This window comes from Amphiura filiformis, chromosome 13, assembly GCF_039555335.1.
Source record: "Amphiura filiformis chromosome 13, Afil_fr2py, whole genome shotgun sequence".
Lineage (NCBI taxonomy): Eukaryota > Metazoa > Echinodermata > Ophiuroidea > Amphilepidida > Amphiuridae > Amphiura > Amphiura filiformis.
In genome coordinates, this window is record NC_092640.1 from 36,942,932 (window position 1) to 36,967,694 (window position 24,763).

General features: G+C 35.8%; 1 protein-coding gene across 1 annotated transcript in view; it reads right to left on the minus strand.

Moving 5' to 3' along the window:
* Positions 1-24,763, minus strand: part of LOC140168295 (neprilysin-1-like) — a 57,190-nt gene that overhangs the window by 8,440 nt on the left and 23,987 nt on the right. The window contains exons 2-13 of the mRNA XM_072191649.1: positions 23,521-23,668; positions 20,542-20,616; positions 17,777-17,938; positions 15,666-15,749; positions 13,998-14,215; positions 12,708-12,770; positions 12,268-12,384; positions 9,018-9,104; positions 8,008-8,144; positions 3,691-3,913; positions 2,409-2,507; positions 1,675-1,752 (exon numbers count right to left, since the gene is read on the minus strand). Of these exons, the coding sequence (XP_072047750.1) occupies positions 1,675-1,752; positions 2,409-2,507; positions 3,691-3,913; positions 8,008-8,144; positions 9,018-9,104; positions 12,268-12,384; positions 12,708-12,770; positions 13,998-14,215; positions 15,666-15,749; positions 17,777-17,938; positions 20,542-20,616; positions 23,521-23,653 (1,476 nt within the window). The 5' untranslated portion in view covers positions 23,654-23,668. The remainder of the gene's footprint in view (positions 1-1,674; positions 1,753-2,408; positions 2,508-3,690; positions 3,914-8,007; positions 8,145-9,017; positions 9,105-12,267; positions 12,385-12,707; positions 12,771-13,997; positions 14,216-15,665; positions 15,750-17,776; positions 17,939-20,541; positions 20,617-23,520; positions 23,669-24,763) is intronic.

Consider the following 24,763-nt stretch of genomic DNA (forward strand, 5'->3'; position numbering starts at 1 on the left):
TTACTTTATATTATATAGAACGTTTACATTTTGATTATCATAATTTTACTGCTTAATTTAACGATACCGTCATGATATGAAGTATTTTTATTAGAGAAAAATAATTATTATCCTTGTTATATAGTTTAGGAGTTGTATATAGGCAAAAATTGATTTTCGGCTAAAAACTTGTACGAACATGGGAATTTTTTCCTAAATATAAAAAGAAATGACTTTTAACTTAACTAATAAGTAAAAAAAAAAAAGTTAGTAGCTCTTGGAATAATTTGACAAGAGCGAAAGGAGTATCATTGATTTTAATGTAGAAAACCAATGGTTGGCATCACCCCCATAGTCATTTTCATGGCTGTTCCTACCCCGGTTATTGGGGTAAAGATCTACGATTAGCTTAGGTCATTTGGGCGTAAACACGCTCATTTTTTGACGGATGGGGGGGGGGGGTAGCACAATAGAAATGGTTCTCAACAGAATATTATAGTCTAATAGCATACACATTGTGTATGGTATTTAACCTCTTAGATTGTGTATTACACAATCTAAGAGGTTAAATACCACTAATTATGTATTACAGGGGTTTCAATGGGAAAATGCCTAATTTCGGGTGGAATTTTCTCATATTCAGAACTCTCACAGTTCAATGCCACTAATATGATTTAGATGCCAAATGATCAAAAATTCAACTTAGGTTGACCTGAGACTTTTCTTGATTTAACGCACTGAACCGTAAACACCTTAAAATGACAGTGCGCCCTCGAAGCTGAAAGTTACAATATGATAGGGCGAATATTTACTAAAAAGCGAAGCCGTGCGTATGAATTTTGGTACTATTACAACAAAAATGTCATATAATGAGAGAAAATGTACCATTTTGAAGCATCAAACTCTAAAAAGTACTTTTTGGCTAAATAACTTGATCAATTTCAGCGATTTTAATGCAGTCTTTTCGAATGCCATGAAAACAAATAGTTACTCGTCGTATTTCAATGTATCGCCCAGGCCTATTAGTGGTATTTAAGAGAGACGGATATTATCTTTATTGTAAACAATAACCAAATTAGAATCATTGTTTGCTGCAGAAGTAGTTATGTAATAGGATTAATAATTAGCAATAGGTGAAAACAATATTTGAATGTGTTACTCTGCACTACACGTACGTTGTAACTCTGCATCGCACCATTGCATTATCAAGGAATATGCAAGACCTGGAAATTTCACATTATGCTGAGTCAAAAAAAAAAGGTGATGTGTGGGGTCTACTTATAGTGTCTACTAATAGGATTTTAGGCGCTGGCGCCCTAAAAGCAATGTATAGTACCATTTTTCCACAGTTTTTTTTTTTAAATTCTTTTTTAACTCTTTTTGCCGCCCCTTCTTCTTCCGCCGCCCTTTCGTTTTGGTCTCCCCCTACTATGACCCCGGGGGCTGGAGCCCCCAAAGCCCCCCACCCCCAAAAAAATACACGCATGATTACATAACCACTTCTGCAGCAAACAATGATTCTAATTTGATTATTCACTAGCGAAGTGGTTACATAACTCCCTGGTAACTGGAAATTGGTAGTACTAGACTTTATATTGCGACCATTTCGATCGTGGTGCAGAACTCAAAAGCGTGATCCAGTTGCCACAGTGTTAATCGGATTACACATAACACTTCGCTGGCGAATACACTCACCCTATGGTATTTTTCATTGAGTTTGTCATCATCCATAATCCAATCAGGATAGCCTACTTCGACCTGCATTGCATCGCACTAAAATACAAAAGACAGAAAAACATTTTCTCAGAGTTAAATAACCATGATAACAGGTGATACCGTGATGTTCATAGGTTAGTAAGTTAGCGACTGGATCTATATTGTAGCCTTTTTCTTGCATTTTTACGTAAATTAAAAATACTGTTTCGAAACAAAAAAAAGTCATAATATTTTATACTAAATACAAACTTATTTCCCCGGGACTTATTTCCTCTTCTCGGTGAGCGATGGCGTTTTGACAAATGAGGAAACAATTGTGTTGGTCATTTGCTAGATTTTCTCCTCAATCAAGTGTTAATTAAGCTCAGCGTGTAAATATAAAAAAGTCCGAGACGGGCTACTTTGTCTTCGGACCTGCTATTTCCTTTACCAGCCTATGCCTGTTGACAATAGCTATCTTATTGGAGCATACTCACCACCAAAATACCACCATGATGACCAAATGAACCATTTTTTTTTGCTTTTTTAGGCTACAATAATCCTTCTTTCTGCCCATTTCAGCATTAAAAGGGCAATTTGTCATTTTGACAGCAGCCAAGCACCGATCAAAACCAACGTTATACATGTATATATAAAATATATGGACAGGTCACTTTCAGGACTAGATGCTTTTTGGCTGACTTTTATGCACTGATTAAGCTCAAGATAATTACCTTTTTTGCCGCAACTAGCTTTGTTTCCTTATCCATCCATTCGTTTTCCTTCAGCATATCCTTAAAAGCTTGCTTAAGGTTATCAACCATACGTTCTGTCTAAAAGAAATAAGAATTCTTTTAACAAATATCGAAAATGGTGCATTCGAGACATTTTATGGGTATAATCAACATGATCAATTAAAAGTGCATTTTAATCACCCCCAATTTTATCAAATTTTTATACCACTGAAAACCTCTCGCTACATAATGTTTATGTACAAAAAAGTTCTTGCAGATTAATTCGTTTAGCAAATATATCGTGACATTTGAATCATGTTCTGGTACACCAGAAAGAAATTACAACACATTGTTTATGGAGCAGTGTAACACACATAATCGTGCAAAACTCGCAAACGCAACTTTACACTTTTATGATTGCAATTGGTTTCAGGTTTGAAGTTTAACAAACAAAAAAACTAGATCTTTTTGAGTATTAAGGTTCATTTCTTCGTGATGCTTCATAAAAATCCCATTAATTTTAGGAGCTGTCAACTATCGGATAACATTTTGAGTGATTGGTAGATGGAGCTAACATAATTCTGCACACGACCTTATCAATCAAATTGTCATAACCAGATCCGATTTTGGTGCAGGACGGGTTACATAAGTGCGGACTTTCTTTTTGTGTTGTGTTTAGTTTGCATTTTGGTATGCCCCAGTCACTATAAAATAAAAGCTCTGATCCTGATTTGGGCAACATCATGCTACAAACCACCAACGAAACAATGTGCTTGCATTGTTCTCCTTGTGGGAAAAAACATTTAAAATTGTAACTTTTTTGAGATATACATGTACCTACGGTTGTCTGATGTGATCAGTTATAATTTTTTCTAACAAAAACATTATATAATGTTCAATTCCAGACCTGGATAATACCAACAGCTATCACACTAATACACATATGTTTTAAAGCTATTTCTAAGATAGATTTTCAGTTCTTATGAAATTATTCGTCTTTTTCTGCTTTTTAGTGGTGATTTTTATATAGATTTATATGAATATAAATTGTATATTTGAGATGAAATTGAGGGCGCTATTTACTTAGTTAGCCAAATAATCTGAATAATTCCTTACGTTTCACGATAAACGTTTTTTGAAGATTTCCTTGCCATCTGTTACTCTTTTTCTGATGTTCTTATACCATTAAACAAGTGTCTACCCCTTGCAAAGATATATACAAGATTTCAGATAAATAGCGGCATCATTGTTCAACTTTTCTTACATTGTTGGTCGTACTCACGTTTTTCTTACTATCTCCTCCAAAGTGTTCCAAAACATACAATCTGCCCGTTGCAAATTCCATGGCATCTCGAACATACTGAACACAATTTCTCCACCGTGCAGGAACAGAATTTGTGCCTGATACAATTCTGTTGTATTCTTGTTCCGCGTCCCGAAATCGACGACTAAGATTTGTCACTCGATTCTTTGTTATCCTCCATATCAAGTAATTTGCCACCACGCTGAAATTGAATATTCAAATGAAATTAGTCCATTATTGGATAACCTTCTCGGAAAATCCCGAAAGCTTCTGAAGTATATTATCGATACGCACGTTTTTAGTATGCAAATGTGAAATTCGATGAGCGCGGTGAAGATCTATACGCATCGATAAGGGGCTTTGTAATAATTATTGAAAGTTGTCAAATGGCGTGCCCAAAATTGCTCCCAGCCCCGGCCTTCCGTAACTTATCTTCTTGGCCCCTCCCATCCCTCACCCTTTTCACATGCCAAATGATTTTAATTTTAATCTAATTAAAGTTGTTGTGTGGATAGGAATTCCATTCAAAATCTTAGGATACAATAATAACTCGATACAGTTTTGAAATTATAAATGTTCTCAAAGTAGGGCATTTGCAACCAAGTTAACTGTTGTGGTGAAAACACTAAGTTGTGACTTACGCCAAATTGCACAGTTTCACAAGCTGAGTCCTATTTATAATATTATAGTCCTATCATATTGGACTGGTGCAGATTGGATTAATGGCGGGTACTGAGCTTATAACATCATTGTATTATGAATATTCTCATGCAAGCAAATAATTCGGATGAGCTTTCATTCAGGAATTCGGTAATTTTAATTATTCTGAAATTCGGTAACATTTTGAAGAGTATGAGTTGCCTGAAAATTATAGGTCATCCTTTCAGTTCATAGATGTTCATTACGTTTGGGAATTGGAAAGAACCTTCTGATAAATCATGCATGACTCAATTACAAATCTCTACATCCCTTTCTTCTTGTCTATTGATATTTTGAATAGTGTTTATCTTTCCCTAATAGATAGCGCCCTGATCGATTCTTCCTGCATATCAATATGCTTCATTTACATTACATTACAGAGATCGGACACTAATCCCTACCATAACAAACCACATAACAGGTCTATATTACAGGATTAGATTAGTAAACTATGATCTATTTGCAAGTATTATATTGATTGAGCAGGAAAGATTTGATACTATTTTTTTGTATAGTAGTCTAGTTGCCGGCGTGCGTTATTTCTTTCTGCAACCATAAGGCTGCGATCACATAGAAGTATACTATTCGGGTATACGGTGCACGTTTTACAGGTGCACGCGTATATAGTTAAATCGAGCAAGGCAATTTCATAGTACCGGGTCACATAAGGCTACGATCGCATAGAAGTATACTATTCGGGTATACGATGCACGTTTTGCAGGTGCACGCGTATAGATTAAATCGAGCAAGGTAATTTCATAGTACCGGGTCACATAAGAGCTATTCGAAAAGGCCGTATACCTGCGTATAGTATAGTATAGTGGGAATCGCGCATGTTCGATTTTAGTGCAGCGTATACCGTCCAAATCTTAAAAACCTAAACCATATGTGGGCAAATTCATTTTTTTAATAGATGCGCTATCTAATTCTGCACATTATGACACCTCATTGAATGCAATGTGACCTCAAGAAGTAAAGTTACAAGCATTTGATAAGACGAAGAAAATGGGTAAACTGACAACTCGCTATTCGCTGTAAGAAATACGCTCATTCGATCAGGCTGAGTTCACATAGTATACTCCTATATGAACTCAGCCTGAATGAATGAGTGTATTTCGTATAGCGAATACCGTATACCGTATACTTCTATGTGAACTCAGCCTAATGGGCCACAATGCGATAACACATAGTACATACATGTAATTAATAGGCCTATGAGGCTAGATATAACACGAGCTTATTACCATTATTATTTCCTCTTACTTAATAAAATAAAAAGAAATCGATAGAATTAAAATTCTATAACGGTTTACCTGGGGTTCGAACCCACAACCTTTGTATCCATAGTCTAATGCCTACACGACTGTGGTATGATTCGTTGTGCCAGAAAGGTGTTTGTTTATGATACTTATTGATTACGGAATAAACTGCATACACACAATATACTATTACTAGTATAATAAATACGAATATAATCCTAACCCTAACCCTAATCCCTAACCCTAACCCTTACCCTAACCCTAACCCTAACCCCCCTAACCCTAACCCCTAACCCTAACCCTAACCATAAGACCCTAACCCTAAGACCCTAACCCTGACAATAATGAACCTTGCCTCGGACTATGCGGTTAGTGATATATTGCGGCCCATTATGGTTGCAGAAAGAAATTATTTATGTCCTCTTTTGCACAATTACTGTATTTTTGTGGGACCTGAATTTCAAATTTTTATGATGATGACATAGACTCGCTTGCCAGTCCTATATACGCCGTACCTATGTATATTGAGGACTGGCTTACGCCATTTTGGATGTCAATGGGAAATACACACTTAACGATTTGCGCCGGTTAGAAACTTGAAAAAAATCTTTAAAATTTCATCAATGTATATAAATGTGGTACCAACTGTATTGTGCTTGATAATTTAAGACTCGGTTGAAACAAAATTAAGGATCGAAAGCATTTAAGTGTCCAAAAAGGCAAAATTATCGTCAAAGTTCTGCCGAAATCGGCACCCTTGCGAAGGGTTCAGAATTCGAATCGGGAACGAAAATATCCGATCTTTGCGATCAAAAACACAAAATTACAACTTTAAACATACTATTGGCAAAAGACATTATTACCAAACAATATAGAATAGAAAATTTGACATCATTTTCTCAAAATAATGAAAAAATTTGCTCACTAGACATCGAAAAAGTACGCAATCCAATTCCCGTTCAAACGCGTGGGAAACTGAAAGTGCATAATCGTGACTAATGATGACATGTATGATGCAAACTCATAGGTGTTGTGCGTTTGGCAAGTTGGGAGGGTGGGGGTTCAAAATATGGCCCCATAGGATTATAAAATTGCTCAAATACCTCTTTCAAATATATCAAATTATTTACATAAATAAACAAAAACAAATAAATAAATAAATAAATAAATAAATAAATAAATAAATAAATAAATAAACGAAAAAAATTGAACAAATTTTAGCGTAGGCAGGAGGACTCGAACCAACGATATTGATATCAGCAGTCTGATGCTCTACCATTGAGCTAAATGACAGCATCTAGTGATGAGCGTCGAGTTTTTAGCTTATACAGTGTTTGTCTGTGATAATGTCGCCTCGTGAAAGAAAGAAATATAAAATCTCAATTTGTAATTTAGATAATTTAGATAATTAGATTATTTTCTAACCTATATTTTCTTTCGAGCAGGGACAAATATTTCCCCTTTTATCTAATTTGACCGCTATATAAGAATCTATTTCTTTTATTACTGATTTAATTCCGCGATTTGTTCCATTAAGCAATATCAAAGATTAATGTCACACATCTCACAACAGATATTTAGTTGGTCTAGTGGTCTTTCACAGTGCTGTTTAACCGGGAGGTACCGAGATCGATTCCCACCTCTGCCTGCAATTTTTTTTTAAAGACTGGGAAATAATAACCTGACATTCGCCGCTGACATTCGTACTTCAGTAGCGGAGTTATAACTTGTTAAACTTTGCTCCTTCCGTAAAAGGGTACATTATTTTGGCACTACATTATTTCTTTTTTTTTTTTTTTTTCACAGGCTGGTATTAAATATCAAATGGTCATAATTGGCGGTCACTTCAATCATCCCCAACTGAACTAGGTTCAGGAATTTCCTCTCATTGTTAACTGTTGGTTAACCCACCACTTGAGAATAAAGGACTATGATAGGTGCAACAGGATTACCTACGGGATTATCTCAAGGATATAATTCTGTTCTCCATCCTTTTCTTACATCTTCTCTGATATGTGCTAGTGTCAATGGTTATTGTTAAAAGGCAATAAGGTGTGTAATTGCAATATTTCCTCTGAATAGGAAAGATTCTCTACATCGAGTTATGTATGCTGGTGGTTCGCAATACTGTTATTTAAGAGAAGGTATCTTCCAAATCCAAATTCAAATGTGTAAAATTGGCTCGTTACGGCCTGTAACATTGTCATTTTCATTGTACAATATCATATTCCCGATTAAAAAATTGCAAACCCGTCAAGAAGTCAAGAGTCAAATAACTACTATAGGATACCACAGTAAATGCGCGTCATATGAAAAAGAATGACAATTATGTACCTACCTTGGCGGTGTTTCATTAACAACGAATTTGGCCATTTTCGAGATGTATTCTGGAGCACGATTGATTAATGGTTCACTCTCAAGCACTGGAAGATAATGCTCTGGCATGTTGGCCGCAAAATAAGAAACCCAATTGATCTGAAAATGTAAAGATAAAGAGAAGTACAGCGTTATTTAAAAGATATCTTATTAACGGATCATGAGTGCACGAATATCGTGACATGATATTTTGGGTGAAATTGAGTTGATTATGATGAAGTAATAGGTAAATGGGCATACTTTAAAAATAAGTAAATGCTTCTCATGAAAAATGTCCAAACTATCCTTCTTGCAATTTAAAAATTAAAATAGATGAGAAGAAAGGGAAAGAAAGATAAAGAATGGTAGCACGTGGTAGCACAGAGGATAGATTGTATTATGTGTGACCTGCTTTCACAAAATGAGCGTTAAGTCGCAAATTGGTAGTTCTGAGACCTCCTGGCTGCTGAGTTGATGTTCTAAGTTTCATGCACACATGTACAAGCCAAAAAAATGTCCTTTTTGCAGCTATGGCACAATTTAGGGTGTAATTTTTGCGTGAGGATTTTGTGCCTCACTCACATTACCGCCCTCTATAGTCTCTCCACATGTTCCTTATATTCATGCATGATATTCTAAAAGCTTTTGTTTTATATTGTTTTGTGAGGCGGTAAAAAACCCTTTATTTTTAATATCATTTTGTGAGTGGATTTCTTTTGTTTTATATTGTTTTGTGAGGCCATTATTTTTAGGAGAGAGTAAACAAATTCTGCCCTCTACAGTTTCCATACACACAAACTGGGTACACACAAGTTGTTATGTTTTATATTATTTTGTGAGTGGATTTCTGTTGTTTTATTTTGTTTTGTGAGGCCGTCATTTTTAGGAGAGTGAAATGTTTTTCTAAAAAATAACCGCCTCACAAAACAATATGAAGAAAAAGAGTGATAGAGAAAAACGAAGAAAGAAAAGAGATGAGAAGGGCTATCATACCTCTGGCACATCACGTTGCAGTTCCCCAATGGTGGTTGGATTGTACAGTTTCTCATTGTCTCGTCTCTCTTCTTCTGGTGTTGATAACTATAAAAGAGATACATATATAATTATATTATTGTGCATATGCGTATCACATGGTGAGAGAGAAATTGGGACTCGATTCGCCATAGAATGTAACAGTGTTACATTCGGTCTATTGCCATTTGGTCTAATACCATTTCGTCTAATTCTCGTTTAGTCTATATTCAATTGGTCTATTACCAGAAAGGCTAATTGCCACGTAGTCTAATAATCATATAGTCTAATGTCCATTTAGTCTAATATTGTTTGGTCTAATAACCGGTATGTCTACTAACCATATAGTCTAATAACCATTTGGTCTAATATTTCTTTAATAACCATTTGGTCTAATACCCATTTGGTCTAATAACCGTTAGGTCTAATACTCGTATGGTCTAATAACCAGTTAGTCTAATACCATTTCGTCTATTTATTAATAAACTAAATGCTTGTAAGACTAAATGGTTTGTAGACCAAATGAGTATTAGACCAAATGGCTATTAGACCTATTGGTTATAGACCAAATGGGTACTAGACTAAATGGTTGTTAGACTAAATGGTTTTAGACTTATTGGTTATTAGACTAAATGGTTATCGGACCAAATGGTTATTGGGCCAAATGGTTAAAGGACCAAATGATTATTGGACGTAGTGGATATAGACCAAATGGGTTTAGACGAAATGGATGTAGACGATATGGATATTAGACCAAGTGGCATTAGACCAAATGGCAAATCCCCGTAAAAATAATTTTGAATGTATTGCCCTGTACTATAACTAGGCTTCTTTCATCCCTTGACATGTCTGTTTCAATACAATACCGCTATAGACACTATAATCACACAGGTGTGAGTGAAACGTAAATTGATTCAGCATTATGTGAAATTGCATAAAATTATGTTCTAACTGTCGTTTTATCTTTTCTGTTTCGGGAGCTCTATTGTTCAGAAACGAAAACGCAAGGGATTAAGTAGGATGGTGTGTAAGTTGACTTCATTGTTACGTTTGGGGCATCATCAAATGCTTCTCATTTGAAGAGGTAATAATAGGTGCTGTCAATCACACTTATGTCCGTCAATAAAGGTTGGATAAGTCAATTATATGCAACACTGGCGTCTCAAGTGGGCAATCTTACTCATGTCAGTCATTTAACTAGGCAGGATAGGCCTACATCAGGTCCAATTTTGTATCATTGTGGTCTATATTACTGTGACATTTAAAACAAGGACCCCTGCCTCTTCTCCTCTCGCTTTCTTCTCTTTCTAGTCTGTCTGTCTCTCCCCCTCCCCAACTCTCACCTATGCCATCTTTTGAATTATGTGGATATCTGAATTATATTGGATGTTGTATTTCCTTTACCCTTCTCCCCCTCTCACTGTTTTAGCAGTAGGCCTATGATCAACGTGGAAAAATTAAAATAAACGGAATAAACTCCTCCCTGCTCTGCTCGCCCCCTCTCTTCTCTCGATCTCCTCTCCTCTCCTCTCCACTCCACTCCACTCCACTCCACTCCACTCCTCTCCCCCCCCCTCCCCCCCCCTCCTCCCCTCCTCCCTTCCCCTCCCTTCTCTCCTCTCCTCTTCTCTCCTCTCCTCTTCTCTCCTCTCCTCCACCAGATCATCTCCTCGTCTCATCATCCCCACTCTCTCAAATAATATACATTTGAAATAGATTTGAGTCTGGCAATTTTGCCTGAAGCAATTATCAGATTACCAATTCCAATGAAAGAAATCCTATTAGTTTCACTTCAACGCACTTCTCTGGTGTTGCATATTACCAAGTTTTAAGGTGTATTTGGGACGAAAATAATTCCCCGTTTAATCGCTACATAATCATAATATGACCGATTTTTGCGCGATTGCACGAACATTCTTGGCAACACTGATTACTATTGATTAATTTATATTAATCATGTTAATGTATATTTCTACGCTGGGCTATTTTCACGAGCTACTCCCGCCTAGGCTGGAGTACCTATACACCCAATTTATCGGGAATTTACGACGGCACCGTAAAATTTAGACACTTCTTTTGTCTAGATTAGCATCAACCCTCTCATCTCACGTTTTTCATGTCAGAAATTAACATAACTCCCGAAACCGAAACAGAAGTTATCTTCGTTCAACTTTTCTGTAGTCAACAAAAGACTAGAATAAAAGGATTGTTCACACGTACCATGCTAACACTTCAAAATAACAATGAGATCCGAAAAACCCGGAAACAGAAACAGAAACAGAAACAGAAAAGATAAAACGACGGTATGTCTTTATGCCTATTCTTTGATAATCAACGGTGTGATACATAGTTACAGCGTACGTCTAGTGCAGGGCAGATCCATCAAAATTAGTTTTTTCACCCATCGCTATTATTTATTCCTGTTAGGGACAGCAAATTTTTTGGTCCTATAGCGCTATCGGTGTCCGAAGAGGTACCGATGACTTTTTATCGTAACCTGGACATTGGTACAGTGCATTTGTTTTTAATTCAAATGAAAAACAATAACACTAATCAACTGTTAATTATTATGCTTGATACCATTTATTATATCTCCAGGGAATGATGTTAAGAGCCATCGGTAGCTAATCGGGCACCGATATCACTACTTTTACAGCAAATAATGCACGCGCGCTAAGATGTTGATGCGTCCTATGCAGGAGCACGGCAGGATGCAGTGACGTATCAACATTCACCGTAAGTACATTGCGTCCAATCTGTCCAATCTCTCGAGCAACAAAGGTCTACATTTATTCATACACGAAAATTATTGCTACAATTTCTGTTATTTCTATAACAAACGAAATGCTATCAATGCACCCACAAGAAAAATAAGTCAACCCTGAAAGACGCGACGCGAAATTGCGCGCGAGTACAATTATTCAAGAGTGTATGAAAGGGTGTTAGTTCGGTGTTGAAATACACGTACAATTACAAAATATCCCATGAGAACTACCTGCCGATAAGCCAAAAAGAAGTTTTCATTATCAATTGGACCAATCAGCAACATTGTTAGAATAATTTCACCACGCAAAAAATTTGGGGTGAATTTTTTGCAAAGTTCCATTCTGATTGGTGATTAAAGTTAAGATATCATGTAATTGACCAATCAGAGGCAATGTTAGATCTGCAGGTAGTGCTCAGGCGGAATAAATTTAACTTCCTAACATTAATTATGTATTTCAATACTTACGTTTGCTAACTTTGTTTCAAATTCTAACACATCTGTCATATCCGCGACCGCTGTATCTTCATCGGCACCTAGCATCACTGCTATCGTGATCATGTAGTGAAGATACGCCATTTTATACTGAAAAAGATGTAAAAAAAAGATACGATTTGTACGAATTTATTCAGGCAATAATCAAATTTAATACATAAAAGCAAAAGCTTAGCAACAAAGAAACTCATAAAGCGCTTAACCAAGTCATGACCATTTTTAAACGTATGCATAGCAGCACATTTTAACATGAAATTAGCATTGTGCTCATGGCATGTAACTATTGCGTCTTGCTTTTTCTTACATCCTGCCATGGTGAAGCACGGGCACTCTCTTTTCAAATACAACCAAAATTAATGGAATGTTAAAGATTAAACTCAGACTTTTAGTAGATACATACACCATTTACCTACATGTTCATATATCGGATCCAAAAAATACTTTCGACTGAGCAGGCCCAATTCTTGTTGATCTATCTGTGGGGAAAAAAGATAATAATCATAATACAGAATACATTTTGCTATCCCTATATTTCAATTTAAATCAAATCAAATCAAATTCACCAAAATATTCTTATTACTGCTTTCATAATTATTAAGATATTTTGCTTTGTGTCAGTTGCACAACTGCTTGGTTACTGACATGTGTTTAGAGTAGAATATTGACGTAATCCTGTGTGTAATTTTGGTTCATTTTGATGCACAGGATTTTAAGATATGTTAAGTTTCTTTTTTGGCTGGGTGTACATTTCGTCGGCCGTATCACATACTGACGTATTTGCAAAATACGCATTTCGAGAAAATCGAACTTGAAAATCTAGCGATTTTCATTTGCTGCATAATCTTGATTAAAATATTATTTTCGATTAAAACCAGTTTAACAGTAATGCAAATATACCATATTTTCAATATAATTCACTTATTACTATCAGAGCATAACTTATTCTGCAAAAAATCAATATTAAATAAAATACGTCACTATGTGAAAAGGACTAATGTCAATTTCGCCGTTCAAATGACAAATACGTCGCGCAAATACGTCAGTATGTGAAACAGTTGCGCAAATACGTCAGTATGTGAAAAGGACAAAACAGCAATTTTGCCGTGCATTGACAGAGTCGCGCAAATACGTCGCGCAAATACGTCAGTATGTGAAACGGCAAATTCTTCAAATTGCAGATATGATATACTGGGCTTGCGCAGTATAGGTGATCGGCAAATACGTCGTTATGTGATGCAGACATTTCAAGGTTTTGTAAATACGACATAATTAAATTAATTAATATGTTACTAATTAAGCCACTTTGAGGCATGATTTTTGGTGAATATATAGAGTAGAACATAACAAACTAACATACCAATTTTCTCAAAAATGTTAAAAATGTCGAATACGTCAGTGTGTGATACGGCCGACGATTTAGTGCATATGTATGGGTACATTAAATCTCTCAACTGTGGTAATGCCATTAATGGCCAAAAAATGAATGCTGTTAAATTATTTGCATTTTCTCAGCAAAACAATGTTCTCAGCTTTTATCTGATACAATACATTACATGGATTTTTAAATTTTTGAAAAAAAGCGAATGTTTCAGGGTTCCATTTTTATTGGGTCATCCTGTAATAACCCCATGGTGCAATTCAAATATATAATTCACATCTTATCAATGAACATGCCTTAAATATATATGCATATTTTCAGTTACCTTTATTATATTCCTTGATGAATTCCTATCATCAGCCGTTACATATGATGACACTAGTATATCATTATTATATCCTCCAGATAATTGACCCATCAGATTTTCCACCTTAAAATCCTTTTCACTCCACTGTCCTCCAGGTAAATCTTTTAGTACAGGCCAACCTCCCAAACGCTGTAATAACTTAATCAATGGATCAGCGTCCCGTTGTTCTATTGTCTCTAGATTTTAAAATAAAAAAGAAAACAAAAAGAAATGTAATAAGAATTGGTATTATTTGACTGCTTATGTAATGTATTATATACCGTAAAAGAGATACCAGTTAGTTTCACTTATGTTTATCCTAAACAAAGACAGGTGTGTACTAATTAGAACCAGCAGCCAATATCTGCATCTTTTAGCTCTGAATTAAGACCTTATTCGGTGACATTTGTCAACAAATGAATACACGATGATCCAAAATCCCAAGTAAGATACAGGTGGGGGAGGGGGGGGGGGGGGTTGTAATTGGCTATGTTGGATGCTCCATTGATTTGTACACAAAACATTCTCGAGCAAGAGAACTAGTGCCGTGCTTCTCATTGATTAGAATATTTTAATGCAACTTTGATTTCGTTTCTTCCTTGGGTTTTCTTTAATTGAAGAGCTTGTTTTCAAACCATGTTAAGTTTACAAACACATGTTTCTGATTTACCTGTGCGATATTGCAATGGGTTGTGATACTATAGGTATAGTAATTTCAGTTGGATGCACCATTACAATGCAAACAGTGGGTAGATGCACAGTAACAATACTATGTGAGGCTTTTGATTCCCAAATGAGACAAATAGTCTGCATAATGTTAAGCTGCATTGTTGCGGTAAATAATGGCTTGTTGATGGTACAACTCATTGTTGCTAATGTCAAACTTGCAATAGTAATTGTGATTGTATCACACACGTAAATGAGAAACATGTGGTTGTGGCCTTAACGTGGTTTGGAAACAAGCTCTTCAATTATCAACCGATTTCAACAAATGAGGTCTTCAATCAAAGCTAAAGGGTTTAATTTTGACATTAAGATATACAGAATGGAACATATCTGGTACCTTAATTCTTTTACTGTCTTTTTGAGTCTATGTTTGCTAATAATAATACTATTATGCACAAGCCAATGATGTCAAGAAATTCAAAGTTTATTCTACGAATGCCCAAACACTTAACGTGTATCTCAAAAAATATTACATTAAAAGATTTTTTCCGACTATAGAACCAAATGGATATGGAAAAAATGTTTTCATTGATGGTGTGTAGCAAGTCTTTCTGTCTAATTTTAGAGCTTTTATCTTAAAGTGACAGTACATTTACTAGACCATGCCAAAATTCACCAGGTGAAATTCCTATACGTTGACAAGGATATGTGCTTTGTCTTTGACCCATAGGCAATTCAACAGGTATTGATCGCCCTCCGCTGATTATAGGGAAAAGTGGGTCTCCACGGTTTCATGTAAATCAGCATATCTTAGGTTATATGTGTTGAAATGGGATGGGGTAAAAACCATTGTGTTGAGCAGTTATTCTTCGTTCAACTCGAGAAGACAAGCCTTAAATTTTGAATAATATACACGCTATACTAATTGAGGTTAAAGAACTTGAATCAAATATTTACGAAAAAAATATCAACAGTACTTACCTAGATCATTACAAGAAGCGTAAAGATTTTTAACTTTAACTATTGCTTGCATGTCATTACTTTCACCTTCTCTCTCTATGAGATCTATAAGAAACATAGGGGAAAATGTTTTATGTCGCTAATAATTAGCATTTGTGACACGATCTGGTCTATGGGGGCCAAAGGAGGCATTTTTGAAAATTGAGTTACTATAACTATTACCTTATACAAACATAAGGCTATCATATACTGAAAACCGCAAAGGTCTAGCATACTTGGTTCCAAAGTTATTTGTTTTGTGATGTCTATTTTCTTATATATTTTATTGTTTTTTTATTCCATATTTTTGCCTTTATCTCAATTTCAAATTTGCCGACTTTGGCCTAGTCTCGGTCCCAGCCGATTTGTGCTCCTTCGTCACTGAACAAACCGTCTGGCGACAACCTCATAGTACGTCTTTTCTGATTGGCTGAACATCAACGCCATAAATACTGGCGTTAAATTTTGCTGTCAGTCAACGCTGGGCTTCGGCGCATGCAGTGGTTGATGGACAGCTATGCGGTTACATAAATCCACACAATGTACGTGAGTACGCATGCAAGTCGCGTACATGAAAGGCGATATCGGACGATCGGCGCCTCAGTGGCTGCTATTAGCTAGCGTACATTTTTCGTTTGCGGTATCTACAAAGGCTACAAATAGTGGAGGGTCTATGATGTTTAGTGTCACTTACACAAGTCACGTCCTATAGCCAATTGACAACAGTTGTATTTGGAAATCCATTAACCAATCAGCTATTGTCATTTCAGGGTTGTCGCCAGACGGTTTGTTTAGTGACAGAGGAACACAAACCGGCTGGGACCGAGACAACCTTTGGCCCCCATGGACTAGATCGTGTTACATTTAAATCAGCTCTTGACCAATCGTAGACTGCGCTGCATTCCTTTTTCTTTTTTTGATAAACAATTCATACGTTTCCATGCATGAAACCATTTAAAATCTATGACGAAACACACCACATCTCCAGTGACTGCCCTGCCCAAAGAAAAAAGGACTGCGGTAGTTGGATATGACCTGTGTGACCCACCATATCTTAACACATAGACTCAACCTCTTTCATCTCGAATCTGAGATGAATGTTAATGAAGTAAAAATCATTGTGGGTGGTAAATCTTAACCAATAACAGCTAGGCAAGCATACATGTTTATGCATTAGCCCAACCCACTGTGTTCACTGAACCCAACCCACGTGGGGTAGCTCTATCTGGGTCAGGTAAACTTTTATTCAGATTTCATTTGACAGCTTAACCATCGCGTATACGTGCGCGACGTCAAGCGTATACATTGGACCTTGTGCAAATAATACGCGCTGGACGGCTATTCAAACGGTTTAATTGGTAAAAACCACAGGATATGTGTATAAACAGCCAAGACTGCATTTTTAATGAGGTAACATCATACCCACTATAGAGTGCATAGTTCATTGTATATTCGAAATACAGTAGACCAGGTTTCTCATGGATATCTGAGCTGTTGAATCAGAACAGGAATGATGAGTTTTCCAGTTCAGAGAGATAAATTTAGGGAATGATAAATTAAACTGGTCTACTACAGTAGACTAGACCAATCGAAGACTTTGATACAACTTATAATTAGCATACACGCAAAAAAAATATATATATTTCCAAAAGTTATGATAAGACGCACCTAATTTGAGCATTCTCAGGAAATAATAAGCCAAATCAAAGCTAGAACTGTTGTGGGAATCCAACCGAATGTTTTTCCTTCCTTGTTTTAGGAAATATGTCAGTGGCAGAACAAAGTAAACATCCAAATGGCTCCCTGACAGGTCTATTGCACAATATCCTGGTATCATTGCGCAAGACCCAACTGTAGTCACAGACATACACAGTTATAGGGTAGAGGTCTGCCTCCCCAAAACTAGGTGCAGATAGAGTGACAGACCGACCACCCGACGGACCACCATACATTAAAGTTTTTTTCAAATTTTTCACATACCCTGAAAAAACGTGTATGACATTAAAAAGAATCTCCTACTGTTAATACTAATTTTTCATTTCAATTTTCAATCTTGCGGGAACTTGAAGCCTTGATTTCTATATATAGCTTACCTTTTAAAATAATTGCTACCTGTTCTCTAAGCATACCGAAGGCACTATAGCTTGGGAGATCTTCTGGGATGACGTTTTTTCTTACCCAGCCACCACACGCAAAATCAAAGAAGTTATCGCACGGGTTAACAGTCATATCCATATTCTCTAGCAAAGTCGCCGCTATAAAATGAGTGGGAGATACATGTGATTACAGAAATGAGGATGAAAATGATTCCGGCATACAATCTTGGAAAAACGTACTTGGAACACTTGACACACTCTGTCGAAATCCCGTGCAGTATTTGTTATGATCATGGAAATGACGTATATTGTGTTTGGGAACAAACATGACATCTACAACAGTGATTTACTTTCCCCATAAAATCAATCAATATTGCAACACATTGGGGACCGCTGAAGACATTGACACTTCTCAACATTGCACGGGGAGAGGAGGTGACAGTTTTCCATACTTTACAAAATTTTTTTCCAAGAATGCGCGATCGGTTGAGAGTCGGGCTTTATGCTCAAATGATTAGTAAACAATGTTTTGATGATTATTGAAAAGCCTGCTTCTTCTAAATACAGCTGCATTGGGTTATCTTGACCAGAATTTTTTGTTACCCACAAGTGGAACTTTACAATAAGAATTCTTTCAAAAGCGATGAGAATTGGACACAACTATGAGAATTGAACATTTTCTTATTTCTATGAAACTTTCTCATCCAAATGACTGAGAAATAGTAATTAACGTGTCAATAAACCTGTCACATTGTTGTATCGTGTTAGATTTTCTCATTTAAAACAAATTATGTGACAGGTTGTTTACGCGTTAGTTAGTATTTTTTATTCATTTGGCTGGGAAAGTTTCATAGAAATAAGAAAAAATATAATTCTCATAGCTTTGTCCAATTCTCATCGCTTTTAAAAGAATTCTCATTTGAAATATCCATTAGAGACCTCTTAAAACATTACAAATTAGGTGCATATTATGTTGCGTTTTGGCGTGGCAGCCTTGTCCATAATAATATGAAACTAATGAGGACTGATTCTTTTGATACAGCCTGTATGCCTTAAATATCAAAGGTTTATTGTAAAATCATTGAAGAGTGATATGGAAATTATATGTTTTAAAATTATAAATTGCTTTTAAACACAATGTATAAGAAAAAACAATCTGTAAACAAATTGCGTCTGTCATTTTCTGCTTAAAGATGTACTTTTGTCTAGATTTCTCAACAAAACTGAAAACAAATACAGTCAAATTGGTCCCAAAAATGCCCGCGTATTAAAAAACAAACTTGGATGTTTCTTAGCCTAATCATAATGGAATTTACCTTAAAATATATGTGCGAAATGCGATACGGTCTGTAGATATTTATAATATGATGAAAAATATTTATCTCACGAGAAAACATGGCTAGGAGAACAGACATTAATATCGATAGTATCATCATGAATCCCTTATGGGGCTCATATAGCATCATTACTCCAGTTCACATCATTTCAAACGGCGCAGTTCATTAACCTCCGTGTAACAATCATAGCTCCAAATTTGACCTCAGGTTGTGAAGTATGCGTTTTTGTACCCAACATATTTAGGCATCTTTCTATGAGTGTATAAATATAGTGGGGTAAATGAACTATGACGTGATCGATGAGTGTGTTTGATTCTTTAGTGATACATGCATGAAACCTAATATTCTCGAAATGTCTTCACTCGTGTGTAAAACGCTCTGTATGTTCTGCTCGGTATAATGAACTCTTCAGGCTTGGCTACTTGAAATATTATCATCGATTTTTGGTGCTTGTTTTCGAAAATCGTGATACAAACTGATACTGTAATATACTCTTTGGCAAGAGCAGGTGTAACGTGACTGCAGGCTAGTCTTTGAGGAACAAAATTAACCAAGTGTATACATACACAACAAGTATCTCAATAAATGCTACAATACGAAGAGAAAATATAAAAATATAAGAGCTCTCTTTATATGTCAGTAAAAATCATTTGTCCGTACAAACCATAATGATCACTTTACACAATGACTTTTTCATATCCCATTTAAGCATCTACATCCAAAGATATTATGAGTTACATAAAGTAGAGAAAATCATACCAGCTTTCCCTATACTTAGCATGGTGTAATCAATACCTCATGAACTACCTATGGCTCAATGTATGGAAATTGGACTTTGTGGATGCTGACATGCTCCAGTAATTTGACTGTCACTTTAAAACAAGAGCTATAAACCATAATTATGAGGTATTTATACATCAAGTATATTATTATGACCTGTACCAAGGTATACCATTGTGGATGAAGATGTGAACTGAATGTGATCAAAGGTATGATGTGGATGAAGGATGTGAAATGTGATAATGATCGCTATGCCGAATTCATACATCCTTGTAAATGTTATCAATAATCATCTAATCATCAATCAGGTATTTTATAATTTAAACACACATTTTATGATATAAAGGACAAGGTTAGTGAATTAGTGCGTGACATATACCGCTATGTTCGAAAAACATAATGCACAATATTTGTAAGAAACAAACCCCAAAACAAAACACGGCTCTGTAAAAAAGGTGTTCACGGTTAGAAATGTGCACCATACGTGCTTCAAACCTAGAGGTATATCATGTATTTGTCATGGAATGCTTTAAGAAACAAAAGTTATACGCTTAAAAATAGTGCTTTACATTTTTTTATAGAAAAGCGACTTATACATTGCATTAAAAAAAATATTGAATCAAAAAAGGCTTTAACCGTTCTTACCTATTTTGACACAATGTGGCTTATTGCATATCTGGGTTGAACTGGAAACGGAAGTATCTTTGACTGCAAGTGAAACTGTAATAATTGGAAAGGCAAAAAGAAAGGTTACATCGTTAACTATTTTGTTAGCTATTTTGTTGGCTAGCTTGGAATGTGACCGTCAAATGTATCCCAACGATTTATGTACAATATAAAGTTATTTAAATGACAAAGCATGGTGAAATGTCGAAATAGTGCGATGACGATTAGTACGCATTAGGTTGCAGGCGGTGATGGAAGCGATATCGCCAATTTTGAGGTCGCCATTGGATTAACACATAATCATGGAATCTTCACAAACAATTCTAAATTTGTTATGTGGTGTCAAAGCAAAATTATCTTACTCTAAAACCGTCGGGGTTCGACAAAGTACCCCACTGCAAGTATGTTAATTTTCCATTTGTAATTGCTAACCGTGTATTTTGAATGGGGCTGTCAGCCATGTATCTTCGCCAGCCTCGTACGTCACGTGTTGCGCTTCCTATGCCACCTGTTAGGTTGCATGAAACGCATTTGTATCAAAACCATTCAAAGCATTCGAAAGTTACAGTACTCTACCGAATACGCTTCATACTCTTGATCAGTAAACAGGTATGGAAATTAGGACTCTATAAAGAAAGATAAAATGGTACTCATGTTTGAAATTTTTAAAGCAAATTAACAGCCTTGCAGCATCACTTTAATGCCTGGCTCGTCTATATGTAACAATATTGTCATGATTGTGCAGACCTCGAATTCTCACTAGAAGCTACTAAACTAGTATCGATCCAAGTGCTTGTGCTTTTTCATTATCAGATTGAGACAACGTTTCGAATAGTACTTTAGCTACAGCCAGACATCCAAATTGGAAGCTTGTATATGCATGTCAAGTATGTCAAAAGATACTGTGTAAATGATAAGTTATAAAACAGATTGATGTTAATTGGAAACATTGTGCTGCAGGGGCGTAGCAAGAGCATTAGGGGCCCGTGGACAAGGAGCATTATGCGGCCCTTTTTCCATCTGCTTTATACCGTTTTCTCCTCATTTTCGCCTTTCTCGGGGCCCCTAAACTATCGGGGCCCCTGTACCTCGTCAACCCTGTCCACCCGCTTGCTACGCCCCTGTTGAACTGCTACCTGATCCAACACTTTTACTGATTTCTATTCAAAAGTACGATATAGGTTTATGGGTTTTTTTTATAGACGTTGAAGTATACACGTGGCCAGGATGCAGCGTTACGTGGCAGTTTTTTCGATCGATCATCACTGGAAACTGATAGTATCTGCAGCTTTTTATAGCGAACATGCTTTTATTTGCTGGTAATTTTGGACCCTGTCATAAGTCTATTCAAACTTACAGTGCGCAAATTAATAAAGTACCAGTTAAGTTCACTCCTGTAAATCATAATCAAGTATGTCAAAATACTTACCTTCGTTGAAGTCCAAAATTACCTGCAAATAAAAGCATGTTCCATACTAAAGCTGTAGATAATAAAGTGGTGAAACTGTATTTAACTTGGCTTAAATAGCAAATGAGTCCTTATTAATGGTCACAGGCCAGTGCCTTTACAGTTGTGGGTAGACAACATGTTAATTCAGCTATCAACTAGACCCGGCAACTAGAGCATTGTGACCAAACACCTCATACCTTTAATCTAGTGACATTTTGGGATTTTTTAAAAATTTTTATTCGCACTGTTGATATGTATCGATTGAGTTTACACTTTGCCATGCTTACTTAATTAGATAAAAACATCCAAATGAACTTATCCAAGTCAAAATTCTTACGAGGATACAAAAAGCGAAGAGATGTACCGACAAAGTGCATTTCGTCAGTATCAAGTGTTTTATGTGCAAATGTCTGTTCTTCATGTTAATTTTTGTCCAAATCTTATCTAATGAGGCTAAAGTGGGCAATAATGAAATTGAGATATAGGCAAAAATTGAGGAGAATCAAACAATAAAGACATAAGAAAATAGACATATAAAAGGTTCATAACTTGGTAATCAAGTATTCAAGAGACCTTGGAATTCAACATCACTGAAATGTAGGTACTGAACAAGTTAGTAATGGTAGTAACTCTGTTTTTAAAATATCCTACTTTGGTCTCAGTGGATCAGATTGGGTCACATAATCTCTGTGCAGGAAAAAGTCTCATGTAATTTGACATCTAAAATTGAAACCTCAATATGCATTTCCCGTAACAGTGGCAAAATGACCTGTATGACGATGTTATCATTGCAATGTACCCCCACAGACTTTGAACATGCCATGTATTTATAGATATATTAAATATTATGATAATTTCTTCCAAATTAATTTTGCCAAGCACTGTATATTTATTTTGTCACTATTTCTGAAAATGTCCCCAACGACGATACTAAATCTGTCAGATGATCCAGATCATGGACAACTTTGACAAACCTTTTGCGAAGTAAAAACAGAGTGACCTAAAAAGTCACCTAATTGGCAGCATCATCTCCCCCTTCTACCCCATTCTAGCCGTATCAACATTTAGACGTTATCATTGTTTCGACCACCCTACATGTACAATGTTTAACAGTTTCAACTGGATAAGGAAATAAAAAGGTATGCACCAGTGCTATTTTGTCACAGATATTTTACATTTTTCTTTCAGCGTTCAAAAGCAGCAATATCAACATTTCTTTTTGTTTTGTATTTGTTTTTTGAGATGCAGGAATGTTTTTCACTGAACCTTTAAATGGTAGAACAGGTTAAGATTACGTAAATCCATATGTAAATCATATTACGTGTACGATGTGTACCAATAGTGAAATGAAAGTTACGATGTCATCAATGGATTCTGAGATTTCCTATGTGTCGTAAGTGTTGTGCTTCTCTTTGATTTATACAGAAAATTGCACATTGCTTTCAAAATGTGTTCACCCCATTAGCGTAATCAAGTGGTAAATTGAAGTAGTCTTGGAGTGTACTTACTGACTGTTATTAGAAGTGCTAGGCAGAGTAGTACCAATAACACACATGCAAGCCTCCATGTGCGGTTATCTGGCTTATGGAATGATATATCACCATCTTCTACAGCTAACCTTGCTTTGCTGTTGTTTCGCATTGTGAGGACGAGACACTGAAATTAACAGAAAAATTAATGATAACACAGATATCTGTAATGATAAAAAAAAAAGAGAAAAGAAATCGCAGTGATTTATAGTGCGCTACGTACAGGCACAACGCCTAGCCAAGCACAAACCTCAACACACTTCCTGGATATCACTGAAGCGTTTTTAAAAGCACTGAATACACATCAGGCATTAGTTTTAAGGTTAGCAACTATTTTGTGTTTTGACTCGTATAGCTTCTGCATGCTACGGTGAGTTGAGGATTTTAATATCACCTCTTAAGGTTAGCAACTATTTTAAACTGTTGCGATTTGGTAGTTTATAACATCTTGCGAATGGTAGTGAGCTTTGGCAAAACATTGCATTGATCATTTCACAGCGAGCGTGTAGAAGAATTCAAATATCACATAAATATTTTTGTAGGTCCTGTGTCTTGAGTTATGTTGTAAAGAGGGCTGAAACAACAACACGTTTGTAAAACTTTCATAACTCATTAACAACAATAACTCAAGGAAGTTTTCAAAGTATATGATTTGTAGAATGAACTTTTGCAAAACATTAAAGTGTTATTTGTCAATAATATATTGATTTAGATAATGAAAATAAATGTTTTTGCTGCTTCAACCAACAATACCTATCCTACCCTTAAAGGCATTAAATGTAATGGCCTAAGTTTGAAGCTAAATTATTGTACATTAACAAAATATTGATGGAGGTAGGTATATTACAGAGCCAAGAGACATGAGAACGATGCACCACCCTTATAACTAACAATTATAATCAAAAAACAACGAAAATACACACAAAAATAAAACAAAGTGTACAAAGAAACCAATCTTTAGTTACAATAATACAATTACTTTAAGCAAATAAATAGTTAAACAGTTAATAGTAAACAATATAGAGAGTCCACAAAACATGACATTATTATAATTGTTACATTTTAGACACCTGATACAGGATGTCCCTGAAAGAACCGTATCGTCAGAAACTTAATTCTTTTGGGTGTTTTAACGCCACAACTAAAGATAAGTAAATAACTGGTGTGGTTGAGAAATTTATCACATATCACATACTTTTTAAATTGACCACACCCGTCTTGA